The sequence below is a fragment of the Tupaia chinensis genome, unplaced genomic scaffold (assembly GCF_000334495.1).
Source record: "Tupaia chinensis unplaced genomic scaffold, TupChi_1.0 Scaffold000484_1, whole genome shotgun sequence".
Classification (NCBI taxonomy): domain Eukaryota; kingdom Metazoa; phylum Chordata; class Mammalia; order Scandentia; family Tupaiidae; genus Tupaia; species Tupaia belangeri.
Window position 1 is genome coordinate 125,805 of NW_006159996.1, and position 27,076 is coordinate 152,880.

Genomic DNA, 27,076 nt, shown 5'->3' on the forward strand with positions numbered 1-27,076 from the left:
AGCACCTCAATGCTATACTGGGGCCATAGAATGTCTAGTCTGCCTTCACTTGTCTGACAACACAGTGCCAGACCCTGAATCATCCCACATCAGACACTGAAGCCAAAACAAGCTTCCTACCTAACCTCCTCCTACCAGTCCTGCGTTGGGGATGAGGTATAGGCTAAAAATGCTCTTAGGGCAGGGCAGGCACAACTGGAACCAGAGCTACCTCACTCTGAGCTACAGGGGCCTCAGTGTGTGTTCAACTGCAACATAACAGCCTTCAGAGCAACTTTAAGGAAATTTTGTACAAGCAGCTCTTAAGAAACAACAAGGCAGAGGATGATGTCAATGGGGCAGCAAGTTAAATGTGAAAACCTGTGCTGCACTCCATTTCTTTCTCTTTTTTTTGAGAGGTTTTTACTATAGGGCATGTTTGCTCTCAGAGAGCAAAAGAGAGCTGGAAAGCAAGAAATCACCCCCTGGCGGGGGTGGCCACATTGCAATCTCTTCTTCTCTATTCTCCTCTTGGGATCATGTACATGTGCCCGGCATGAGTTTTTTTAAGTTACTGAGTCCAGGACTCAAACTCCAATCCACTACGTGGGAGTCCAGCAACATAACCATTACTCCATCTGCTGGTCCCTCATTCCAATTCTTAGGGAGTCTCTCAGAACCCACAGCATTCCCTTATTCCACAGGCTCATTCTCTCCCCCTACAAGGATACAGAAGGAGGTTCTATTATCTAGTCATTAACAATAATCCCACTGCACAAAGGGGTGAGCAAGGGCCCAGGATCAGAACCCTCAGCCTTGTTCTGTCTGCAATGTTGACCAGGGCCTTGAACGGTGCTACTGACTCAACCATAAAAACAGATAGGGTGGGAGTGGGGGGGGTGGGGGGGTGCACAGGACATTGATGTCCATCTTCCCAGGGCACTTTCCTAGTTAAAAGTGGTACACACAGCACTACATAAAAACTAGTGGATATAGTGCACATCTTTCACTCCCCACCCTTAAGAACCCCTCTGGTTTTAGTCTTCAAGGGTCAGGGGGGAGGAGGGGAAGGGGTGTTTAGTTCTCAGGAAAGCTAAGGGAGGGCAGTCAGAGGTTTGATCAAAAAAAAGTATCTCTGTTCCTAAAACCTCCCTCTGCCGAATGCCACTAGCTCCCACTTGGCTACCTTGGTGCTTCATCACTCTTCTGTGGCAGCAACTACCCGTATGCAAGCCCAGCAGGAGCAATATTGCTACCAGAAAAGCTGGCTGGCACAGCAAATGCTGCCCTGCCTGCATGGCAGCCACAGGGGCAGTGAGGACACAGTGATGAATATCGGCAAAAAGCTGATGAACTACACTGTGGCAGCTGCCAGGGCTTGCCATCCACCTTCCCACAGTGCAGAATGCAAACAGCCTACTTCTGAGAGCAGTCCCAGTGTCAGCATGGTAGGTTCCAGCCAAGGACAGCTGGGACTGGGAAGAAGGGGTCAGAGGAGGGAGGACCAGACTCTAGGGTCAATGACAGAGGATAAGTCAGCTAACCTCTCTGAGCTGCAATGTTTTTGTCTGAAAAGATAATAATAATTTTTATTACTGTGAAGATTGTAAAAGATTATGCACACAAAGCACCTAGCATAGTACCTGAATCTGATAAACATGCTACAACTACTGGCTATTTTCATTATAATTTTAAGTCCTGAGACCAAGCTCAGGAAAGGGTCAGAAATTTATTGCTCCTGAAGATATCCCATTTTTTCTCTCTTTATTTTTAAGGTTTTTGCCATAGGGCATGTGTGCTCATCAGAGACAGAGAGAAGGAGAGAGAGTGAGAAATCACCCCCAAGAAGGATGGTCACATCACAAACCCTTCTCCTTCGCTCTCCTCTCAGGATTTTGGGCATGCATACATATGCATGCATCTAGCATTTTTTCCAAGTCACCAGGTTTAGGACTCAAACTGTGCAGTCAGCCATGTTGGATCTAGTCGCCTTAACCACCACGTCCATCACCAGCCAGCCCAGGATGCTCCATTTTAAAAAACAGGACAAGACCAGCCCCTATCTAGGCACGAGTTTAACAGCAGAACACCCCTATCCCACACTGGTGCTCAGGACTCTCTCATGAGCAATATTTCTGCAGCACTGAGCTGAGCAGCAGAGCCCAAAATAGCATCTGCAGAGTGAGGCACATGTCACTGCCTCTCCTCTGCTTCAGAAGTGCAAGGAAAGAAAGTTTTCAATCACTTGCTCAAAAACCACGGCCACCCACCACCTGCCTTCCTTCCAGGGCACTCAGATGCCACAATCTCTGTTCTGTTAGAAAATGAAGGTCCCTGAGGCCTGAGCAGCCACTACCACTTTAATAGACCACACTGTTCCTCTCCAGCAGGCCAGAGAGTGGCTATGCCTTCAAGAACAAAGGACATACTAAGATTGATTCAGGGTATGTTTTGTGGAGAAAAACCTGGACCTGATACCTGGTCGAAGAGCCTGCCACTCATGGGTTGGGTGAAACACCTCCAGGACTTCAGTGTCCAGCTCTTCCTCTGCTTTGGTTTCCTTTCTCTCTGTTTCTTTGGTGCTGCTCTTCTCTGGGTTGATCAGTGCAAACTCCTTCTGAGAAAAGAAAACACGGGGCATGATTCACCACACACAGACACCAGACAGGCAGAAAGAAAACAGCCTAAGGTAGCACACTTTCTCCAAGGCTCTCTTGCCCTCCCCAGATACATTTGGACACCCCCAATTGCTTTTACAAGATTAGCCTCAGAATCAGCATGTGTGAGTTGATATGGCCAAATGAACACAGCATGTTGTCATGGTACTTCTGTATATGCATAAAAGATCCATACCACCTTAAGGAACAAAATGGGGACAGAAGTTGGTGATGGAGACAATAAGACCCTTTTACTTTTCATTTGATATTTGACTTTTTTTTTTTTTTTTTAAGGTTTTTGCCATAGGGCACATGTACTTTCCTGGTTAAAAGTGGGACACACAGCACCATATCAACAGTGAATGCCATGCACATCTTCTACTCCCCACCCTTTAAACTGCTCTGATTTTAGACCTCAAGGGCAAGGTCTAAAGTGAGACAGAAAGAGAGAGGGAAAGTGAGAAATCATCCCACAGCAGGGATGACCATGCCACAATCCCTACTCTCATTCTCCTCTCAGGATTTTCGGCAAGCACACACATGCACCTGGTATGATTTTCAAGCCACCAGGGTTTAGAACTTGAGCCATGGTTGCCCATGTGGGAGTCCAGCATCTTAACCACCACACCACCTGCTGGCCCTCTGTTTGATGTTTGATGTTTTCAAAATTCATGTAATTACCTTTTTAAAAATTTAAAAACATATTTATAAAGGAAAAACACATATAGGAACGGGAGAGTAAGGCCCCCAAACAGCCACTACAGACAAATAAAACCTGGCAGCTGAGGTCCAGCTGACTCCCAAGCAGCCCAGCAGGGCAGCATATGGGCCCTGGCAGTTCCACAGTGTGCTTACAGGGCATCAATGACTTATTAGAATATTTCAAACCACGGAAGTGGTGTAAGTGGGAAGGTGGGAGTCCAGCTGGGCTGAGGGAGGAAAATGTCCAGGTTGAAAACCACTTCCTAAAATCTGTTTCCTTTCATCCCATGGAGAGCATGGAGGATTAATGAGATGTGTCTGTGGAGCATTCTGAGCTCAAGAGACAGAGATGCAAAATAAATACAAAGTATTACTCATTTTACTCTTTTCCAGCCTTTCAACCTTCCCATCTCATTTTTAAACTTGTTCTTGCATAAAAGTAATAAGGCCTCAGGAAATTAGAACCAGAGGGTTCCAGAGCTCTGGGAAATTACATTTGGGAGAGCAAAGAGGAACCCACATTAACACATGGGGAGGTTATTTCAGCCCTCCCACCTCCCCTGTCATCACTTTTCTTCTGCCCCACTTCTCCCCCAATAACTGTATTTCTTAGATTCCTCCCAGGGGCCCAAACCTACTATGAGTAGATCTCATTTTGGTCTTCCAACAACTTTAATCCTGCCTGAGAGAATTTATGTGTGTGCATCTCTTCAACTAGTGTCCCAGCTCCAAAGAGGGACTGCCACCCTACTGGGTCCCTGAGGGTCTGATCTTTAATTAGTTGTCAGAGGAAAGGTTAAGATGTGGGTGATGACAAGGTAGAGCCCCTCTGATAATTTTTACATTTTAATAAGAAATGAAGACACAAAATTTTGATGACAGAATTTTTTTCTTAAGGACTATTAAGAAAAATATCTTGGGCAAGAAGTCCTCAAGACTCAGTATAGTAGTTAAGAATTCAAGCTCTAGGTACCAGCAGATGGCATATTGGTTAGGTCACTAGACTAGACTACTATGTAGTCAACTGTGGTTCGAGTCCTGGACTCGGCGGCTTAAAACTCACACCAGGCATGAGGGTGTGCTTCCCAAAATCCCAAGAGGAGAATGAAGAAGAAGGGACTGTGGTGTGGCCATTCCCTAGGGGGGGTAATTTCTTACTTTCTGTCTCTCTGTCTCTTTCTGTCTCTCTGACAAGCGTACACAAAAATCTCTATACGTATTTTGCTATACATATACAAGCGTATGGCAAAAATCTCTCTCAAAAGAAAAGGAAACTCGGGAACCAGCAGTTAGCGTAATGGCTATGTTGCTGGATTCCCACATAGTCGACCGCGGTTCGCGTCCCAGACCCGGAGGCTTAAAACTCACGCCGGGCGCGTGTGCGTGCGCACCCAAGATCCCGAGAGGAGAATGGAGGAGAAGGGATTGCGGCGTGACCATCCCCCCTGGGGGGTGATTTCTCGCTTCCTGTCTCTATGTCTCTCTCTGTCTGGCGAGCGCACGCGCCCTATAGCAAAAATCTCTCCAAAAAGAAAAAAAAAACGGAAACTGGGTACTGTAGTGGTTAAGGTACTGGATCCCATATGGCCAACTATATGGATCAAGTCCGAACCCTGCACCTTAAGAAACCAGCCAGGTACATGTGTATGCATGCCAAAATCCCATGAGGAGAATGGAGGAGAAAGGACTGTGGCATGGCCATCCCCTCTGAGGGATAATTTCTCACTTTCCCTCTCTCTCTCTCTCTCCTGAGAGCACATCTACCCTAAAAAAATTTTTTTAAAGAATTATTTTATTTAAATTTATTTATTTAATTTTATTTAATTTTATCAGAGAGAGACAGTATGACAGAGAGATAGAAAGTGAGAAAACAAGCTATCAGATCTAGGACTCAAACTGCAGCACCCTTAACCACCATGCTACCTGCCAGCCTTCCATATCACACATGCACACACACACACACACACACACACACACACAAAATTCATGCTCTAGGGTCAACCCTACAGCCTCATGGTTAAGGGAGCCTGGATTCCACATGGCAGACTACAATACAGATCCTGACCCCTAAACAGCTTAAAACACATGCTGGGCACATGTGTGTACATGCACACTACTCATTAGAAGTTCTTTCTTCTCTCTCTTTCTGTCTCTGTCTGACAAGCACACATGTTCTCTGGTGAGCACACAACCCCACTAGCAATTTAAAAAGAGGAAGAATTCGAGTTCTACATCAGATAACTCAAAATTCAAATCCCACTTTCTTATGACTCTAGTAAAGTGACTTAACTTTCTAATATTATATATTATATTACAGTTTCATATATTATAGATGAAGTACTTGTAAATCACTAGCACTAGGTACATGGTAGCATTACTATTATTACTGATTAAATCAGTCGCAGGTTCCAGGTCAGAAAGATCTATGATGGAACATCTAACAGTGACTGTACAACATGGCACCCTTCAGGCAGGTCAGGCTGCGATGGAGGTCACCTGAGGAGCTTAGCCCCTTCGTGCCTCTGCTATCCCCTCAACTTAAAGTTTGCACAAATCTGAGCTCAAGAGAATGTTAGGAACAAAAAAATAGGTGTGCTTGTGAGACTCGAAAAAAAGACAGACTAGGGCTAGCCAATGATATGGTAATTAAGCTGGCTGAATCCCACATGGCCAACTATATAGTTCAAGTCTCAGACACAGCAGCTTGAAAAGCATGCCGGGGACCAGCAGATGGCATAATGGCTATGTCACTGGACTCCCACATAGTCAACCATGGTTCAAGGCTGGACCCTGTGGCTTAAAACTCATGCCAGGCACAGGTGTGTGTGTTCCCAAAATCCTGAGAGGAAAATGGAGGAGAAGGGATTGCGGTGTGGGCCCTCCCTGCAGGGAATGATATCTCACTTTCTGTCTCTCTCTGCCTCTCTGGAACGTGCACGTGTCCTATAGCAAAAATCTCTCTTAAAAAAAAAAAATAAAAGAAAAGCATGCCAGGTGCATGTGTGCCCCAAATCCTGAAAGGTGGGAGAAATGGAGGAGGAAGATTGAAGAATGACCATTCTCCATGGAGAATGCCTTATTTCCTCTCATCCATCCTGTCTCTCTCAGTTGAGTGCATGTGCTCTCTAGCAAATTTTAAAAAAAAAGACAATTACAGGCTGGCAGCAGGCACCCTCCATTCTGAGATGCAGACATCAAAGACATTTACCAGCTGAGTTTTCTGAGGGCAGGTACTCTGTTAGTTTCTTTATCACTGTGTCCCCCAATGACTAACACAGGGTTCAGCCTATAGCTGCTGAACGAATGAATGAAAGGCCCCTCCCACAGTGTATCTTCTGGGTGTCTTAAACTGAGGCAAATCCAAAGGACCTGAGTCTGCTGTAGGCAGACACTAGCCCCACATTTCAAAACAGAAACCACTGCTAAGTCTGTTAAGCACCTAGAGCCTATGTCCTTCAGGGCCCACCTTGTTGGCCAGTTCCTGCCAAAAGCACTAGACCAAGGGGCCTAAGAGAAAGTTAATTAAATTCACCTCAAGGATGTGTCAATCAAATGCCTCCAGGGGGCAAGCAGGAATGGATGGAAATGAGTGAAGTGGGCCAGGTGTAAACAACAGGGAGTGGTGGGACTGTAAAATCGGGAGCCCTCCTGCCTTGACTATGGAAAGCAGCTGCTACTCAGCTGGTCTACTGCACAGGCATTCAACTTGAAAACAGAAATCCTGATTTTTATGTGAAATGTTCTTATTTTTAGAACACTAAGAGGTCCAAACTAAGCATATCTAAGCTTCAAACTGCATTCTCCGACTTCAGTATACACATCAGCCAGGTAACTCCTGACAGATGTGGTTGTAAGCAAGCAACTAAATCACCATGAAGAGAAGCAGAAAGAGACAAGGGGAATAGTGCTGGTGAGAAGACGGCAGGAAACTCTTCAAAATCCAGGCAGGGTTAGTATTCATTCTGATGACTAGAGCCTGGAAAAGCCTCTTTTTCTAGATCTCATTAACAAGGTTAACAGAGTAGGCTCAAGAAGGGTTAGAATGAGATCAATGGGGACCAACAGTGGCATAATGGTTACACCGCTGGACTCCCACGTAGTTGACCGCCGTTCGAGTCCAAGACTCGGCAGCTTAAAACCCATGCTGGTCTTGCGTGCGTGCTTGCCCAAAATCCCAAGAGGAGAATGAAGGAGAAGGGATTGTGGCATGGCCATCCCCCTAGGGGAGATGATTTCTCGCTTTCTGTTTCTCTGTCTTTCCAGCAAGTGCATGTGCCCTATAGCAAAAATCCCTCCTTCAAAAATAAGAAAAAAAGAAAGAAATCGATGAACCACTGAACTACATGCTTCAAGCCCTAGGAAGGCTAAACACTTTGGCAACAATCGCCACTCACATGTCCTAGTATAACCTTTAGACCAGGTTTTAAGACACAAACACAAAATCTGTTATTATTTTACAGTATACCTTATTTTTTAGTGTGAGTGATACAAAATCAGTGCTCCCCTATCTACTTAGCTTATCTTTTTCACCATATCTGTCTCTGAGTGACTTTAGATGCTTTGGCCAAATCACATTTGGTCCTCTTCAAAGGCCAAGGACTCTGAAGCACTGAGAAAGAAGTTCTGTGATATCAACATACCATAGACTGGACATTCAGTTGAAAGGGGGATGTTCCAGAAAAGGTTTAAGGGAAAAACAGTATCATAAGGATGAGGTTATAACAACAGCAACAGCTGGGCCAAAGCCATGGCACAGTACACTGCCCAGGAGAAGCCACATACCACATGGCAACCTCAGTTTGAATCGCTGGCCTGAAACCTGCCTGGCAGGTACCCAGAATCCAACAGGCCGTAGTAGTCAAAGAAAGGGAATCACAGTGTGACCAGACCCTGTGGAGGGTGCTTCTCTCTCTCATTCTCATGTGCATGAGCATAAGCTCTATCATGAATAAAGAAAAAATAGAATAAAAAATAGCAGCAGCTACCATTTATTAAGCTCTGACCACATGCCAAGCACTGGCTTAAAGAGCCTTCCATACCCCAGTTCATCTGAACCTCACTTGTGAAGCACATAAAGATGAGGACGACCTATTCAAAATACAGTGTTCAGAATAGAGCACAAATTTAAGTCTAGACCCGCCTGGCTCCAAAGCCCACTCACTTTTATGTTTCTTTCTTGGTCAGGTGTCCAAAGGGTTATGACCTGGATACTGAGAGGGTGAAGCTGGGGCAATGAGATAACCTTAGCACATCCACCAGCAAACCTTCTTTTCCAAGCAAAGGCTTCCACGGTCAAAGTGAAAAACCTCAGTCCCAGAGAAAGGACAAGCAAAAGTACCTTCTCTCTACCCAGTATCCTGAATAGGAGAGACAAGCCATGAGGTAAGAGAGGCAGGCAAGCTCTTGGTCAGTTCTAAAGTAAACCTTCTGGCCTGGTGCTCTTCCAGCTGGCTGCTTAGGCTCTCTTTCACGCTGGATCACCAGCACTCTCTTCTCTCTACCACCATCACTCTAAATACCAATTTCCTCACAAGTGGCAGGCAAGAAATCTCAGCTAAGGTGCTAGCTGACAACAGCTTACCGTGTCATACTTCCTTGTGCTTGTATTAGAATAAAAGATTCTTCAAAACCAAAGCCTTCAAGATCCAAGAGAATGAATGAATAATCCCTAACGGTGGGTGGACAGACACTGTGGACAAAGTCTGCAGGGTAACCCTTTGGGACAGAAGCCTGCCTCATACAGCCCCAACTAACCACAGAGGCAGCCATTCCCATACTAAAAATAACAATTGACATTTACTGACCATATTGTGGTTCCAGTCCCAATGATGTTGTGTGTGTGTGTATACATACATACATATATAGTCACATTTAATCTACATTAAAATATCTTTTTTTGAGAGATTTTTGCTATAGGGCGTATACACTCGCCAGAGAGATAGAGAGACACAGAGAGACAGAAAGCGAGAAATCAGCCCCCCTGGGGGGGGAGAAGGGATGGCCATGCTGCCAACCCTTCTCCTCCATTCTCCTTTCGGGATCTTGGGCACGCACACACACACCCGGCATGAATTTTAAGCTGCTAGGTCCGGGACTCGAATCACAACTACATGGGAGTCCAGTGAAATAATTATTATGCCATCTGCTAGTCCCCTCTACATTAAAATCTTAACAAGGAAGTAGCAACCCTGCTTTATCTTACAGATTAGGAAACATAGTTTGAAAATGGCGAAATTGCCAAAGTAGGTGACAAAAGGGACCTTATAAAGAAACTATTCTCATTCTACTGGGCTCTACTACCTCCCTCATCACTCAACACCTTTTTGAAGGTCAGTATTATATAACCACAGCACTTTAGCAGCTACACTCCTAAGACGTGGCATCTCAGGGAAATGCCATCGCAGGAGCTGGGGAAGGAAGCTGACTCCAGATCATACACTGATGTACACAAACCACCTTTCCTAGGTGGCCATTAATTAACCTGGACAAATGACTTTGGGGAAGACAACTCCTGGTTTTCAGGACCATTTGCCTGGACTTCAAGCTCTGAAGAAAGGATCATAACCACCCCCATTCCCACCCCATTTTCGTTGTTGTGAAAGTGGCTGGCTGCATAATTTGGATTTTAAATGCCATCAGGGCAGCAATTTTTATGGTATGAGAGAAAAGATGCTTCAACTCCTACTTGTGCTTAGCACATGATGAAAGATTATGACAAATGGATACAGCTTAGGAACAGACATAAGGATAAAAGCAGCTTCTGTTGATGAAAGTCAGTATTAACATTTTTCTGAGACTAGACTCAATAGAGCTAATATAAATGGGCCAGAATAATTATGGCTCTGAGAGCTCATCTATTTGGTTGGACTATTATCCAAAAGAGACTTACTAACTCACGGTCCTTAAGTAAATTCATCAGCATGCTTTTGTTAATTGTGCATCTGCTAAAGCTCTTGATGGGGAGCACAAGGATCCTCATGAGCTGCATGTGGGTTGGGGAGGGGACACGGATCCTTAATCCTCTGAGAATCTCTGGTGCTTTTCTGGGCCATTCTATCTCCAAGTCATGCCAGAGACAGCCCCAATCTCACGCTCTAGCCAGTCCTACCCTCGGATGCTACTGGGAAGCTATCCTCTTTGTCCTTGAGAAAGAGGTCAAACAATGGCACCAAAAGGATCTTAAAAGTTAAAAAGATCCCTGACTCCTAGCTATATATTCCCTTCTACACCACAAAGTGGGGAGAAAGGCAGAAAGAAAACAAATGACTTCAGAGAGAAGGTGGAAGCTTGCCATGAGCCAGAAGTGAACCTGGCTGAGTTGAATTGTTATTAAATTCATCACAATTGTCATTTGCACTTCAAAAGCCTCCTGCTCCAAAGCCTCCAGCACTTTACCCAACATTTAGTGGGAGCCCCAGGGGTTGGGGAAGATGGTCAGAGGAGGGTAAAACTGTCAGAGAGCTGACAGTCAGGGGCTTCTTAAAGAAAGGTAAAAGGAGAGCATTGGGAGCTGGTTGTTTGAGCGGGCCGTTGCTGAGACAGGCCGGGAGGAAACAGGGCCAGGAGTCTTGGCATGCTGTAGCTAGGCCAAGCTCATGGCCTTTTTGGACATTCTCCTCCTGCCTGTGGCAATGACAGAAGCCCAGTGCAACGAGGCCTAGATTAATGAAAAAAGTCCTGGGGGGGGGGGGTGGGGGGGGGAGAAAAGGACAAAAAGGAGGAGATACAAACTGAGAAAGCATAAGGAAGAGAGGAACAGAGAAAAAAGCAAAGTCTTACTGGGACTAGTGCTCACCACATAGGCACCTAGCTCCTGGAGAGAATCCTGACCTTACTGGTAATACCACGAACAGGCTGTATGATTCTGGCTAAATTACTTTATGTCTCTGAGCCTTCATCGCCTTCTTCTCAAAATGAGAATAATTAAGGTTGCCTACCTTACAGGATTGTTGGAAAGATAAAATAATACATAGACTGTACTTAATACATTCCTTCCTACATGGAAACATTATTATTATATCATCTTATTATTAGTATATCATAATCATCTTGTTTTACTCACAGGGAAACTATGCAATGAGCTTTAAAGAAAGCCAGGGGACTCGAGGATGGGGACAATGAAGTAGACATACTCTGTGACCCAGTGCAGACTACATTCCCATAAGAAAGAAAAATAAAAGCCCACCTCACTTCCACAACAGCCTAGTGACAGGGAAGATCTCTCAGAAACCACATTAAGGACCCTTCTGCATACAATGAGGCTCATACCGGGTTCTGATGACTGAGGCAGAAGGTGAAGCAGGAGACCATCAGCAGCCCATGCACTATTCTTAGAGAAGCCATTCTAGATGAAGTTGGGCTCTGAGGAGCCATAGTTAGGGACCTGAGGGTGAAAGCACAGAAAACAGAGGTCAGTAGAAATCTGATAACTGGTCCCTCGACACTATGATTTTCATGATGTCACTTGTTCAACAGATGTCAGACATCTCTTGCATAGAGGTATTAGAAGTCTTCTATCACTTCTAGATAAATGTGAAGCCACCATTTCTCATTAAGAAGTCCAGTCACCCATGGGAAGACATGCCTCATGGTATATTGGAACTGTATAGTCAATCAGGACTCTTGTGTAATCTTTAACAGCCCTGGTCCCTTTCTTCCTCACTGGTGACTTGTTATCAGGTTGTGGAGGGTGGTGTAGGCTATGGTGGGAAAAGAGGGAAACTAACCAACTAATGCCCTTGTGAACAAACATGGGTCCAAATCCACATAAGGCTTTGTAACCATCCACCTGAAAACAGTTGGTATTAGCATCCACTAAGCCAGCAAACTTAAATATTCCCAAGCCACAAAGCCTTTCATATCACCTTTCATACAGTCAAACAAACAAACCAAGGTGTGGACCCTAGTAGTTGTTAACTTAAAAGGATGTAAGGATGAAAGGACATCCTGAGTTTATAGATTAGAGTTAATATTGTCAAGATGGCAACACTACCCAGAGCAATATGAAATGCAATCTCTATCAAAATACCAAGGGTCCCAATGATGCTTATGCAGAAATGGAGATGCTCATCTAAAACTTCATAAGGAATTTCAAGAAATCCAGAACACCCAAAACAATTTTGACCAAAAAAATAAAAAATTAAAATAAAAGTTGGAGGAATCACACTTCCTGATTTTAAAACTTACTACAAATCTACAGTAATCAAAAGTATGGTACTGGTATAAAGACAGACATCTAGACCAATGGGATTGTATTAAGAGCCCAGAAATAATCATACATATAGTCAATTAATTTTGACAAGGGTGCCAAGATCGTTCAATGGGGAAGTGACAATCTTTGACAATCGTGCTGGGACAACTGTACATCCAGATGCAAAAAAAATTCCCTTACACCATATACAAAAATTAACTTTAAAAAAAGGCCTAGCCATGGTAGTACATAATGGATGCTGCTGATCAGCAAACTGAGGCCACCCAGGGGACCTGGGTTCAATGTCTAGCACCCTAAAAAGCTTGGCGCAGTGGCATATACCCAGAGCACCAGTACTCAGGAGGCTGAGGCAGAATCATCACAAGCTGCACCCAGTCAGCGTAGATAGAGTAGCAAGGCCCTGTGTACAGAAGCACCACACACACACACACACACACACACACACACAGACATACACACACAAACAGACACACACACACAAACAGACACACACACACAAACACACACTGAATCAAAGGCCTAAACTTAAGAGCTAAAAGAATAAAATCCTTAGAAGACAACATAGGTATAATCATTGTGACCTTGAATTGCCAGGGGTTTCTTAAATAGGATACCAAAAGCACAGGCAACAAAAAATAAATAAAGTAGACTTCATCAAAATTAAGAAGCTTGTGGGCCTTAAATGACATTATCAAGAATAGAAAGAAGGGGCCAGCAGGTGGCGGGGTGGTTAAGGGCGCTGGACTCCCACATGGCTGAATGTGGTTCAAGCCCCAGACCTGGCAGCTTGTTTTCTCACTTTCCCTTTCTCTCTTTCTCAAGCCAAATTTAAAAATAATCATGAATAAAAATAAATAATTATTTTTTAAAAAAGAAAAAAGAATGAAAAGACAACCTACAGGATGGGAGAAACTGTGGGGCCAGCAGATGGCATAGCAGTTACTTTGCTGTACTCCAACATGGTCATCTGCAGTTCAAGTGCCAGACCTGGTGACTTGAAAATCATGCCGGGAGCATGTGCATGCATGTGTGCCCATACTTCCAGAAGAATGGAGGAGAAGGGATTGCAGTGTGGCCATCCCCCCTGGGGGGATGATTTCTCACTTTCCCCTTCACTGTCTCTGTTTCTCTAGTGAGTGCACACACCCTAAAGGCAAAAACCTCTTTAGAAAAAAGGAATGGGAGAAATTATTTGCAAATCACACATCTGATAAGGGTTAAAACCCAGAATACATAAACAACTCCAACAATTCAATAACAAAAAGATAGCTCAATTTTAAATTGAGCAAAGGACTTGAAGAGATAGCTTTCCAAAGAAAATAGAAAAGTGGCCAATAGGGAAATGAAAAGATTCTCAATATCATTGATCATTAGGGACATCACAAGGATGGCTATAATATTTATATATATAACCTTGTACATCACCAGTAGGTATGTAAAATGGCACCACCACTCTGGAACACACTTTGGTGGCTCCTCAAAAAGCTAAATATAGAATTACCATATGTTTCAACAATCTACTCCCAGATATATACTGGAAACAACTGAAAACTTGAAGAGATATTTGTACATCAGTGTTCACTGTAGCATTAGTTACATTATCCAAAAGGTAGAAACAACCAAAGTATCCATCAAGTGGATGGATAAAAAAATAAATGCAGGGGTTGGGGGAGGTCCAGCAAGTGGCATGGCATGGTAGTAAAGTGCTGGACTCTCATATGGCTAACCACGGTTCAAGTCCCAGACCTAGCAGCTTGCTTTCTCACTTTCCCTCTCTCTGTCTCTCTCAAGTCAAATTTTAAAAATAAACTAATTAGAATGAGTAAAATTAAATAATTATTTTTTTTAAATGTGGGATAGCTGGGTGCTGCAGTATGGTCCTATAATTCCAGCAACTCCAGGAAGCTGAGGCAGGAGGTCTGCAAACTCAAGGCTGGCCTGGACAACATAGAGAGACTTTGTCAAAAAGAACAAACAAATAAACAAAAAAAGTTGGCTATTGTAGTGATCCCAGCTGGACGACTGAGTTAGGAGGACTGCAATGAAACACTATATTTGAATAAAAATTTTTAAAAAGTAGCATATACATATATTAGAATGTATTTAGACATAAAAGGAAGGAAATTGTGACATATGCTATAACATGAACGAACTAGAAAACATTATGGCAAATGAAATAATCCAAACACAAAAGAACATATATATATTGGGTTGCTGAAAAGTCATGACATATTTTTCCCTATGTTTTTCTATATAAAAATGTGCCACGATTTTTCTGACAACCCAATAGTGTGATTCCATTTATATGAGCTAGAACAGATTTATCCCAGAGAAAGAAAGTAGAATAGAGGGTACCAGGGGCTGAGAGAAATGGTGAATGAGGAGTCACTGATTAATAGGTTTGGAGTAGTAAAAAAATGTTGGTCAGTAAACTAGAATGAAAATTTAATCCAAATTGGCAAATATTCTAGGGGAAAAAAAGGCAGAGAGCTGGGCCCCATAATGTAATAGCTAAAGGGAGCTACATCTCACATGGCTGACAGCAGCTCAAACCCAGGCCCCGCGACTTCAGAAACATCCTGGGCATATGCGCATGCCCCATATCCCAACAGGATGAAAAAATGAAGAAGGGATTGCAGCATAACCATGCTCTGGCATGTGCATGCGTGCTCTGGCAATTAAAAAAATAGAAAAAAATAAAACAAGTAAAGAAACAAAACCCTTAGAAAACATCAGAATGTATCAGTATTAGCATAGACTCTTACAAAAGGTTTTGTGTTTATCCCTCAGCCCCAATACACCTCATTAGGCATTTTACTCAATTGAGGCTTAAGTGAATTAATTACAGGGGAGCATTTCTGAAAAGTATGGTGTTTACCTTCTCTCCTTCCTATTCCTACTACACTCCTCCCTGCTCCACCTTAAGAAACTGGTCCCATGACATGAATGTAGAGGGACCCAAAGCCCTGTCTAAACCCACTCCCAGAATTTATTTATCCTCTGCCCAGCCCACACATGATCAGGGGCAGACAGAAACTTTCTCTAAGGACATCTGCAGCCATGAAGGAAAACAGCCCTGCTGGACCAGCACTGTGCTAAAAAAGCACAGCCAAATGGAAAAGCAAAGGCTTGGGTGCTAAAAATAGCTGCTACACTCACCCAGCAGCAAAAGCCTTTGCTTTCTGCCAGTTTCCCCCCTCCCCTCTTTTTGTCGACAAAATGGAACGGCTGAGTGCCATGCAAGCTTCCCCTAGCAACCTAGCTTCCTGGAGCACCAATCCCAGGGAGAGACAGCCAGTGGGTTCACAGTACCATACCAGGTTCTGGACAGGGGCCTAGCCATGCCTGAGTGTAAAAGGTAGAGGGGCTAGGCTGGGTGAGAATGAACAAGAGGCAGAAGTCACCATATCAGGAGGGAAAAGGGCAGGGAGACCCAGGGTGATAAGCCTTAAGAGTGCACAGCCCTGGGGCTTCTTATAATGTCCTATACCTATAGACTTCACTGTGAAGGAAACAAGGATAAAGAATGGAAGTGAGCGGCTCACAGCATTATCAGGACAACAGAGAGACATGAGCAAAAACAAAATTAACCCCAAAGCCACAGATTTCTCTTCCCTCACATCAGAGTGCTCATGAGTATATGCATGCACACACATGTTGAATTAGATCCTCCCTTCTTAAAGCCAGGGATAAACACTGAAACTGACGCTGCAGAAAAGGCTGAACAGAAATAAAGTAATGAATGAATGAATGAATGAATGAATGAGAAAGAAGTAGTCAAGGGCAAAGATGACACCTAGGAGGAGGAGGTCCAGAATGGACTGAGGAAGAAGAGGTTAGAGGTAGCTGATGCACAAATATCACTGCTTCCCCGCCTACTGGAGTGGGAGGCAAGAAAAATGGCAGCTCTCACAGGGCTCCTGGCGGCCTCCATCTCTTGCACGTACACTAACACTGTCAGAAGCATTTTTTGCCAATACTAAGGATGAGAGATCAATTCAGAAGTGGATCCTTCATTTCCTCTCAGTAAGTCCACATGGACTACACATCTGACCTATTTATTGCCTCCATGTATTTTTCCATGAAAGGGGACACAGAGCAGGAGTGAAGAGTGAGGGGGGAAGGAGGGCTGAGAAGAAACCTAGGTAAAATGAGGCTAAGAGAAACATGTAAGAGTTTCTCAGGCTTCACAGGGACACTCAGAGAGCAAAGGTAAATTCTGCAGCATGCAGGCATAGGTACTGGTATTCTTCGTGCTTTGAAAGCCTGGCCTGCAGCCCTCTCGCCTAGTCTTATAGTCCTTACTCAAGAATAGCCAGTGAAGGGCAAGCAGGCACAGTTTGCACCGGACGTTTTCCTCAAGCTGAGGGAAAGGGAGAAAGCAGGAAAGGGGAAGTGGCATATGGCTGTGTTCTGCCAGTACAGCCCACCATTATATGACCTAGGCAGAGGCAGCAACAGAAAATCTCAATCTTGACATAAGTCATGGCATCCCTCTGAGACATACACTGGCTACTTGGCCGGAGGACAGTGCCCTCCCCAAACCACTAGCCACCCAAGAACCCTAGGTTCACCTGATCACCAGCCCTTGCATGCTCTGCAGAACAAATCTTCCCATCATCCTTAGCTCTCAGTGACAGACAGACCCACATCTTTACACTTATGGCCTTCATCCAACTTAAAATACCATCACTCCGTCCAGGAAAGAGGAACCTATTTCAATGTTCCACCAATAATTCCTTCCTTAAGTATCCTTGAGCTTGGGGACAAAAGAGATAATAAGGTACTCGAGATGCCCATTTTTCTATCAAAACTGCCCATTTGTAGGCTGTACCTCTACTTAAATAAGAGGTTGAATGCTCCCAGCAATGTGTATTGTCAGCTTACTGTAGACCAGAGCAGATGCTTGGGAAGACCTTACAAAGAGGTATAGCCAGCACCTCCCTCAGTGCTTCATTGTCTGCAATTCCAACAGGACTAGAGGAAGAGACCTGGTTCTGTATAAATAAGACACCCTCCTGTAACAAACAAATGGGATGGGATGGCAAAAAGCCCACAAAGGGAGAGGGAAGGGAACTGCTGGATCTCTGGCTGGCAGGCCCCATGGGCAGTGGCTACTCTCCTGTCACAGGCTGGACCAGAGCACAGGGAGATTGGAAAAGATTCTCAGTGTCCTAGGCAAGTGGCGCCACCTCAGCAGCCCGTGTTGGAGTCTGCAGAGTTGGATCTTCTAAAGTGCTCTTGTTCTTAACCCACCGTGCATATTTGTTTTCCCAGCTCTTCTGGGAAAAGTGAGAGGGCAATAATTCCTACATATATATGTATTTTTTTTTTGAGAGGTTTTTGCTATAGGGTGCATGCGCTCGCCAGAAAGACTAAGAGAGACAGAGAGACAGAAAGAGAGAATCATTTCCAGGGGATGGCCACACCACAACCCCTTCTCCTCCATTCTCCTCTTGGGATCTTGGGCGTGCACACACACGCACCCGACATGCGTTTAAGCCACTGGGTTTAGGCCTTGAACCGTGGTGGACTACATGGGAGTTCAGTGACATAGCCATTATGCCAACTGCTGGTCCCCCCTACTTACATATATTTAAAAGAACTGTTTATTGGGACCAGCAGTTAGCGTAGTGGCTATGTCACTGAACTCCCATGTAGTCGACCGCGGTTCAAGTCCTAGACCCAGAGGCTTAAACTCTCACCAGGCGCCTGTGCATGTGTGCCCAAGATCCCAAGAGGAGAATGAAGGAGAAGGGATTGCAGCTTGGCCATGCCCTCTGGGGGATGATTTTTCGCTTTCTGTCTCTCTGTTTCTCTGGCAAACACACGCGCCCTATGGCAAAAACTTCGCCAAAAAAAGAAAAAAAAAAGAAAGAAAAGAAAAAGAATTGTTTATTTAACTTTCATTAATTATCATTATTTTTAAAAATTTGGGTACAGGACACATGGACTCATCAGAGAGAGACAGAGAGAGAGAGAGAAATATTAGAAGGTAAGCTACAAGGTCCAGGACTCAAACCGTTCCTGTCCATGTGGGAGAGTCCAGTACCTCAATCACCACACTACCTGCCAGCCCTCTACTTATGTATTATAATGAAAAAATCTGAAGCAAACAGACAATCACTGTACAAAAAGTGCACCACACAGAATTAATCAGATAAATCTAAGGCCAATTCTTGGCTCTGTCAATTCCTAGTTATGTGATCTTAGACCCAACTTCATCAGTTTCTTCACCTACAAATGGGTATAAGGGTTCCTACTTCAAAAGGTTGGTAGGGGGACCAGCAGATGGTATAATGGTTACATTGCTGGACTCCCATAGAGTCGACCACAGTTCGAGTCCCAGACCCAGTGGCTTAAAATTCATTTCAGCTGCGTGTGCATGCATGCCCAAGATCCTGAGAAGAGAATGGAGGACAAGGGATTGTGGTGATTTCTCTCTTTCTGTCTCTCTCTGTCTCTCCGGCAAGTACATGCACCCTGTAACAAAAATCTCTCTCTAAAAAAAAGAAAGAAGGAAAAAAGGTTGGTAGGAAGATTAAATAAAGCAATGCATGGAAAGCACTTAGGATACCACCTGGCACCAAGATATCATTCCATCTTTGGAAAGGGGATGAAGACTGATGTCCTTCAACCCACAGTCAGTCAGGGCCAGATCCAGCACCCAGGAACCACTCTCCAGAGTTCCTGCCTCCTACAAAATGCATGTCCCCTCCATCTGACCCATACCTCAAACTAGGACCAAAGCCTTTTGTGAACAGTTATGCCCAGGAAGTGAAGAAAACAGATGTTAAAGGACAGGCATCACTGAAAATGGGGAGATCCAAGACAGGTTTTTGTGGAGCCCCAAGAGAGAACCAGTCCACTCAGTGCTTTTCCTAGCATCATGGCAATAAGAGAGCCAGGGCACCAGTATGCAGAACTGCCAGCTGCAGGAACAGCTGTAAGAATCCCTTGCTTCACAAACTGAAGGTTAGAGGATGAGCGCTTCCTGCAGACACACATTCATTACTATTTATGGGCTGCACAAACTCATATACACGCACATAGTCACTCACCTCTACACAAACAGAAGCTCAACACCTAATTTAAGCAGACAAATATGAAGCTGAAGAAACAATGCAAAGAGGACACTGAAAGGACAGCCCTGACAAGGGAGAACAATGTGCAAAGGCTTAAGAAAAGAAATGAAATCTGAAGAATAATTTGAAGGACAAGAAAAACAAGTCTGGAGTAGTCAAACAGGCTTCCCCCCGCCCCAAGACACAAACTAAACAGAAAGTTAAGAGGTAAACAGCAATTATTCTGAAAAAGCCTTTGAACAGCAAAAGAAATGTGCCTTCTAACTGCAGCCAAATCCCTAACTGACTAGGTGGCTGGACTGAGAACATTCCTGAGCTACTGGCCATCTGTATAATGGGGACCTATCTCCCTCAAATATTGAAGCTATGCCTAGGGCCAAGCAAAAATGGACTGCTCTCAACAAAGCTAAGGTACCAAAGGGAAAAAATGATAAGAGAAAGCTATCAGAAGATAGAAAGTTCATAATGAAGCCGACCCCCTCCCTGACCAAAGAGCTAAATGCCGAAATCCACTCTTACACCCTACAAGGGTGCACCCAAGAGAGGCCTGTCTAGTGTCAATACAGACAAGTACTGATCCTGCCAGGCAGCACAGGGATCCAAGAAAGGTTCCACAGGCCCAGCTGGGACTGAAGCTCTAGGTGGAGAGCAACATGGGATGTGATGAAATGGAACGAGTAATAAACAGGGTTCCTGATCCCTTCTCAAAACTCTGAACCCTAAGAAGTAGGGGGACATAATACCTCACCACCACTCTAAAGTGAAAGCATCTTTAAGAAGGTAGCTAAGCAGATCAGGGCAAAAAAAAAAAAAAGTGCAGCTTCAGAGACAAAAAAAATAGTGGCTCCATCTATGAGAAACCAAATGACAAGAAGAGTGACAGAATAAAAGAGAGACCAGCCTGGCACTTTCCAAACCTATCCTACTTGGTCATGGCCTTCAAAGAATGTGAATGCTGGAAGGAATCTTATTGGCTCAGTCTTCATTTTGACACCTGAAGACCCAGAAGCCACAGCAGGCACTCACTATCTACATTTAGAATAATCAGAGTTCAATGTTATTAGGCACAGAGCTTGTCACTGGATCCCAGGAAGGCTCTAGCAACTTCATACCGAATTCCCTAAGAATGTTCATGCCATCAGCACAGAGGTAATGTGCTGAAACAACAAGAGTAGAGTCGCTGTCCTGGGGGGAAATCTTAGAAAAGATTAGTGAGCCAAGAATAGTCTTCAACACATGGCTGCTGGTTAGGAAAAGAAAGAGGAGAGCAAACGAGGAAACCTGAGGAGCAGCAACAAGATTAGTGAAGAATTACGCAGGTCAGGGAACCAGCAGTTAGCATAATGGCTATGTTGCTGGACTCCCACGTAGTCAACCGCGGTTCGTGTCCCAGACCCGGTGGCTTAAAACTCACGCCGGGCGCGTGTGCATGCGTGCCCAAGATCCCAAGAGGAGAATGGAAGAGAAGGGATTGCAGCGTGACTATCCCCCCTGGGGGGTGATTTCTCACTTTCTGTCTCTATGTCTCTCTCTGTCTGTCTGGCGAGCGCACGCACCCTATAGTGAAAACCTCTCAAAAAAAAAAAAAAAAGAATTACACAGGTCAAGAGAGAAGAGAATCATGAGGAAAAACACACTGTAGACAATAAGGTCAAGAGATCAGGCAGAATGAGGAGAAAATCCACTGAATTTAGCAATGAGACATCAAGAAGTCCCTTCAAAAGAGGGTCTAGATGGGAAGAAATAGAGGCAGGAGGATAGGACACTCTGAAATGCTAACAGATCCACAAATTTGGAGATTTGGAGCCATTTTTCTAAATGCAATCATTGCAATATCTATCTAAAGTTTTAATAATAACCGAGACAAAAATTCACTCCAGTGATACTATAGAGGGATTCTCCAATGCCATCTAGCAGGTTCCCATAATGGCATAAAACCACTCTCCCAAAACACACATCTTCAGGACAGAGCAGGCAGTCACATAGAGGGAGGGGAGGGAAGGCAAATTCTCCAAGAAGAAATTGCCATCAGACATAACTGCATCATCTGCAAGGCCTCAGCCATACCTCAGACTGCTCAGTAGCTTATTCCCTTACCCTTTGTAGGGCTGTAATAATCATAATTATATAACTGGCATGGAGAAGGGAGAGAAATATCCCAGTGACACTCAGCCTTCAGAATTCAAATGCTACATCTTGGCATCTCAGAAGAAAATAAATTAGTAATTAAAGACAACATTTATAGAGCACTTTCTAAGTTCCAAGCAAAGTACTAAGGTCGTTTACCCTTCCCAACAACCCTCTGAGGGGGTTCTAATATGCTGCTCATTTTACCCTTGAGAGAATCAAAATTCAGAGAGCTTAAATAAAGTTGCCAGAGTTCAAGCAGCCAGAGAGCAGTAAAGTCAGGATTCAAAGCAAGTTTGGCCCCAGAATCCATGCTTTTTCCAAGACCATACTCTCTCTCAGGGGTCTGTGAAGTCAACTGGACTCATCATTTTATTTATTCTGCAACAGTATTAATAAAAAGGCCCATTTTATTTCGGGACAAAAAATTTTTTAATGAATCTACTGGGGCCCTCTTCTGGAGTAACTCACCTCTACCATGTCCATGTTTCTGCATGTCACAAAACACAAACACATGCGCGTACACACACACACACACACATACACACACACACACACACACAGAGAAAGAGATTACTGAATGCTCTTAGCATGGCAAAGCCCACAGCAAGTGGCACAGACACTGAGGAGGAAGAAAGCCCTTGACTCAGGTTGCAGTCAGGTCTCTGGCTCTCTGTGTGATTTGACCTCTTTGACCTCTTAACCTGCATCATTAAAGCATCCCAGCTGTACAAGAAGCAAAAACTTCCCTGCTCTTCTTCACAGAGCCCAGCACAAAGTACTCCCTTCATATACGCCAACTGTCCGGCAAAACTCAGTAAAAGGAAACCTATATTGAGTAGAAGTTGGCCAAAACAGTATCTAAGCTCATTTTCAACTAATCTATGACCCTGACACCAACCCACGCCTGATCTGGGAAATACATAAAACAATTTTCTACATGGCAGACCAAGAAAATGGAATGCAACAAGGTGAATAAGGTTTGACAAAGCACACCAGCAAATGATCAGGTGAAATACAGTAATATCCCAGACCTGATCGGTGTATTTTCCAATAGGTCCTAAACTGTAAGCTCCTAGCAGGGAGAGGGCAGGGAGGGCCCTCTTCTGGAGTAACTCACCTCTACCATGTCCATGTTTCTGCATGTCACAAAACACAAACACATGCGCGTACACACACACACACACACACACACATACACACACACACACACACACAGAGAAAGAGATTACTGAATGCTCTTAGCATGGCAAAGCCCACAGCAAGTGGCACAGACACTGAGGAGGAAGAAAGCCCTTGACTCAGGTTGCAGTCAGGTCTCTGGCTCTCTGTGTGATTTGACCTCTTTGACCTCTTAACCTGCATCATTAAAGCATCCCAGCTGTACAAGAAGCAAAAACTTCCCTGCTCTTCTTCACAGAGCCCAGCACAAAGTACTCCCTTCATATACGCCAACTGTCCGGCAAAACTCAGTAAAAGGAAACCTATATTGAGTAGAAGTTGGCCAAAACAGTATCTAAGCTCATTTTCAACTAATCTATGACCCTGACACCAACCCACGCCTGATCTGGGAAATACATAAAACAATTTTCTACATGGCAGACCAAGAAAATGGAATGCAACAAGGTGAATAAGGTTTGACAAAGCACACCAGCAAATGATCAGGTGAAATACAGTAATATCCCAGACCTGATCGGTGTATTTTCCAATAGGTCCTAAACTGTAAGCTCCTAGCAGGGAGAGGGCAGGGAGACTACTCTTTGTATATGCTCTTAGATCCTGCCTGGGATGCTGAGAATGATCAGCCAATGTCTGATGATAACAACCAAGGTTATCAGAAGTTCCATTCCATTCCATCTCCACTCTAATGAAATAGAAAAAATGTGACTTTCAGTTTTCAACACAGCTCTCCCTAACTAGCTGTGTGACCTTGGGTAGATGCTTAATCTAAGTTTTAATTCTTTCACCTATGAAAGAACTTGATAGTAACTATTTTGTAGTATGGTTATCTGTATCAGATGAATTCACATAAAGCACATAGCACAGTGCCTAAGAAAAAACAAGGGCTTTAAAAAGCTTGTAGCTTTCACTACTATTATTAGAGAAAATTCTGAGCAAAGGGTAGGAAAAGCAGTGAAGGCTTCATTCCCTTATAGAATCACCTTCTATTCCTTTTTATTTTTTTTTCTTTTATTTTTGGAGAGGCTTTTGCTATAGGGTACGTGCACTCGCCAGAAAGACAGAGAGAGACAGAGACAGAAAGCGAGAAATCACCCCCCAGGGAGGATGGCCATGCTGCAATCCCTTCTCCTCCATTTTCCTCTCGGGGTCTTGGGCACACACACACAAGTGCCCGGCGTGAGTTTAAGCCACCGGGTCCAGGACTCGAACCACCGCTGACTACATGGGAGTCCAGCAACATAGCCATTACGCTAACTCTTCATCCCAAATTGCCTTCTATTCTAACAACTGACCTCTCAGTGGAGCCTAGTTTCCCTGAGCCATAGACTGCCCACACACCTGGATTACACTCCGGCTGGTTACAGACACATTTCCATTGAAATCTTTAAGCTAGATCTGCATCAGTGTCAGCTGACTATGAGCAGACACTTTAGAGCTCAGTTTCCTGGTGAGTCAGTCCTGTCCGATCCCTTGGTGCTCTCCTACCTCTAAGGGGGAAACAGAGAGGACAGAAACAGCCAGGGCAAAAGCAACAGACCTAGTTAGTCTTCTGGGCCCAATCTAGACAGTTGGCAGGGAATAAAACCCCCCCAGTTTCCTTTTTTCTCTTTTATAACTCTTAAATTTTTTTCTTTCAGTTTTTGTCAGAGTGGTGCTCACTAGAGAAAGACAATGAGAGGGAAAGTGAGAAATCTCCCCTCAGAGTGGGTGGCCACAGCACACACATGTATCCGGCATGATTTTCAAGCGACCAGGTCCGAGACTCAAACTCCGGTTGACCATGTGGGAATCCAATCTGGTGCCTTAAACACTATGCCACCTGTTGGCTCGCTCTCTCGCTCTCTCTCTCTCTCAAGATTTTTGTCATAGGACATGTGCACTCGCCAGCTGACACCAAGCACTACAGGATTTCTCGACAGCCTGCTCCCAAAGAACACCATGGATTTCACACACTCTCCCATACCCCACAGGTCTGGGCATGGAGAGGAATCAGTTCGCCTTTCCTTTCCCCTGCTGTCTCTAAAGGTCCAGATAATGTCAGGGACTCTTAGTGGGACTAAAATAGGAAGGAAGGTATGATTTCCAGTTCAAAGTTCCAAAGAGACTACCTGGAAATCAATAATCAACCCTCATTCTGCACCACTGTCAATCGTAAGCATATAGCACTCACACTCTAGAAGCAAGTGCCACAGAAAGGTATTTTATTAATGCATTAGCCTCAGTTCCCTGAGGACACTGGGTATCATACTATAGGACAGAACATCTAAAAGGTATCACCACCGGCCTTAGGTGACTGATGCCCTAGTCATAATCAGTGGATAACATGAGTTTTCAAAATTGAGTTTCAGACAATACAGTATTAAAAAGAGAGCCCCCAAAGGAATATACCATGAGAAAATGGATACTATTCCAGGCAATGGAAGACACAAATTACAACTTTATAATAATGAGATAGACAACAATTAAGGTGATACTTAAACTTACTGAGAAGCCCCAAGAAAACAGCATTTATTTATACAAACACTTAGCAGTAGTATAAGATGGGTCACCAAACATGGAACTAGCTACTACTATGTTGGCATAGACTATGTCTTCCAGGTAAACCAGCTACTGAAACATTATATTTTATTTTTAATATGCCTGAGAGCCCAAGACTATTTATAATACCAGATCCTTAAAAACTTGAAAGGGAGATGAATTTTAAAGTGTACACATTTACATATGTGGGCAGAAACACAAAAATCAGATGCCTCTCAACACAGCTCAGGGAGCCATAACTCACGGCTTTCACAATCCCACCTAACGCCCAGAGAAAATCCAAGCGCCTTCTCCAAGAGATAGTGGGAGGTTGGGTAGGTAGCCAAGAAACAAAGAAACCTAAACTCAGCACTTGGCAGGACAATTAAAGAGCAGAGGATTTTAAATGCATTGTTTCTGACTCTAAATACGTCTACATTTATTACCAATTTGGGATCAGAAACCACATTTAGTTCTGCCGTGACCACACACTAAATATATTATGCAGAGTATTGCCTAGGAAACAGCAGCCCTCCCTGCTGCGGCAGTCCCATTTCAAAGCCACCTCTTCTGTGGTCCCAGGGCTCCCCATCCTGGGCTTTGCTGACAGCCCAGTTGCTAGTATAACTAAGACTATTCCTCCAAGGTTTTGTTTGCATTTGGAGGCAGCAATAGGAAATCAGAGCTAGGGAGTGTACAGCCTCCTTACGCTCTCCAGGGCTGTGAAGTTCTATTTTGCAGGTGTGTAACAACTAGGATCTATGTGACTAGGAGCTCCCCAAGGATAATGACAATTATCTGCCTAACCCATGGCTATATTCTCACTGCCCAGCACTGCACCTGGTACTCAAAAAATATCTGTTGATTGAATAAAATCAACGGTCTAAAAAAAGAGTCATCTGGAACAGCAAAATCACGTTGCCATTAACATAGGAAAAAATATGGACAGTGATGATACATGAAAACAGGTATATAAAATATTGTTGAGTTGAAGCAGCAGAACACAATAGCACACATTTATGATTTACTACTTAGGGAAAAAAAAGCATGTGTGGCCACCTCTGTGATCAGATATAAACTTAATATTGTGGAAAGTTGTGCTAAATGGAGTCTTTCATCCTAAAATGTTAGATATATGAGAAAATACTTAAATATTATTTTCAACTCAGAACTTACTCTTTTGTCAGCTAGCTTATTCTGATCCTTTGGATGGCTCAGAAGCTTGTTTTTGCTTGGCAAGCCAAAGATCATACTGTTCATCTATCAATCCAAGGAAACATAGAACACATGGGAAAATCTATAGTCCTAAAGTGTGACTTAGGAATTTGACCTTGGATTGCCATGCCAGCTTCCAATCTGTATCAGTATTAACTGTCTCCCTAAAGAGGTGACCAAAATGGAGTTATCAAGATAAATTAAATATGGAAAAGTTAACCCAGCCCAGCTTCAAGGCCAGTGCTCCAAATACGCATCCCCAGGCCAGAAAGCCCAGGCCCACTGGCCAGCAAAAACAGTGTCTGTTAAAAAGGGTGGCTGGCTCCCTGACCTAGTGGTTAAAGCAGCTGGGATGCACATGGCCCAACAACACAGTTCAAGTCCCAGACCAGGCAGCCTGA

At 44.0% G+C, this 27,076-nt stretch overlaps 1 protein-coding gene across 2 annotated transcripts in view; it reads right to left on the reverse strand.

The window, feature by feature from the left end:
* LOC102484648 (nucleotide exchange factor SIL1) overlaps nt 1-27,076 on the reverse strand; it is a gene marked incomplete at its 3' end in the record, with an annotated part of 195,496 nt that overhangs the window by 103,476 nt on the left and 64,944 nt on the right. The window contains 2 exon segments of one of the 2 annotated variants that reach the window (XM_014590816.2): nt 2,458-2,593; nt 11,607-11,721. In XM_014590816.2, the coding sequence (XP_014446302.1) occupies nt 2,458-2,593; nt 11,607-11,711 (241 nt within the window). 2 annotated transcript variants of the gene reach the window in all.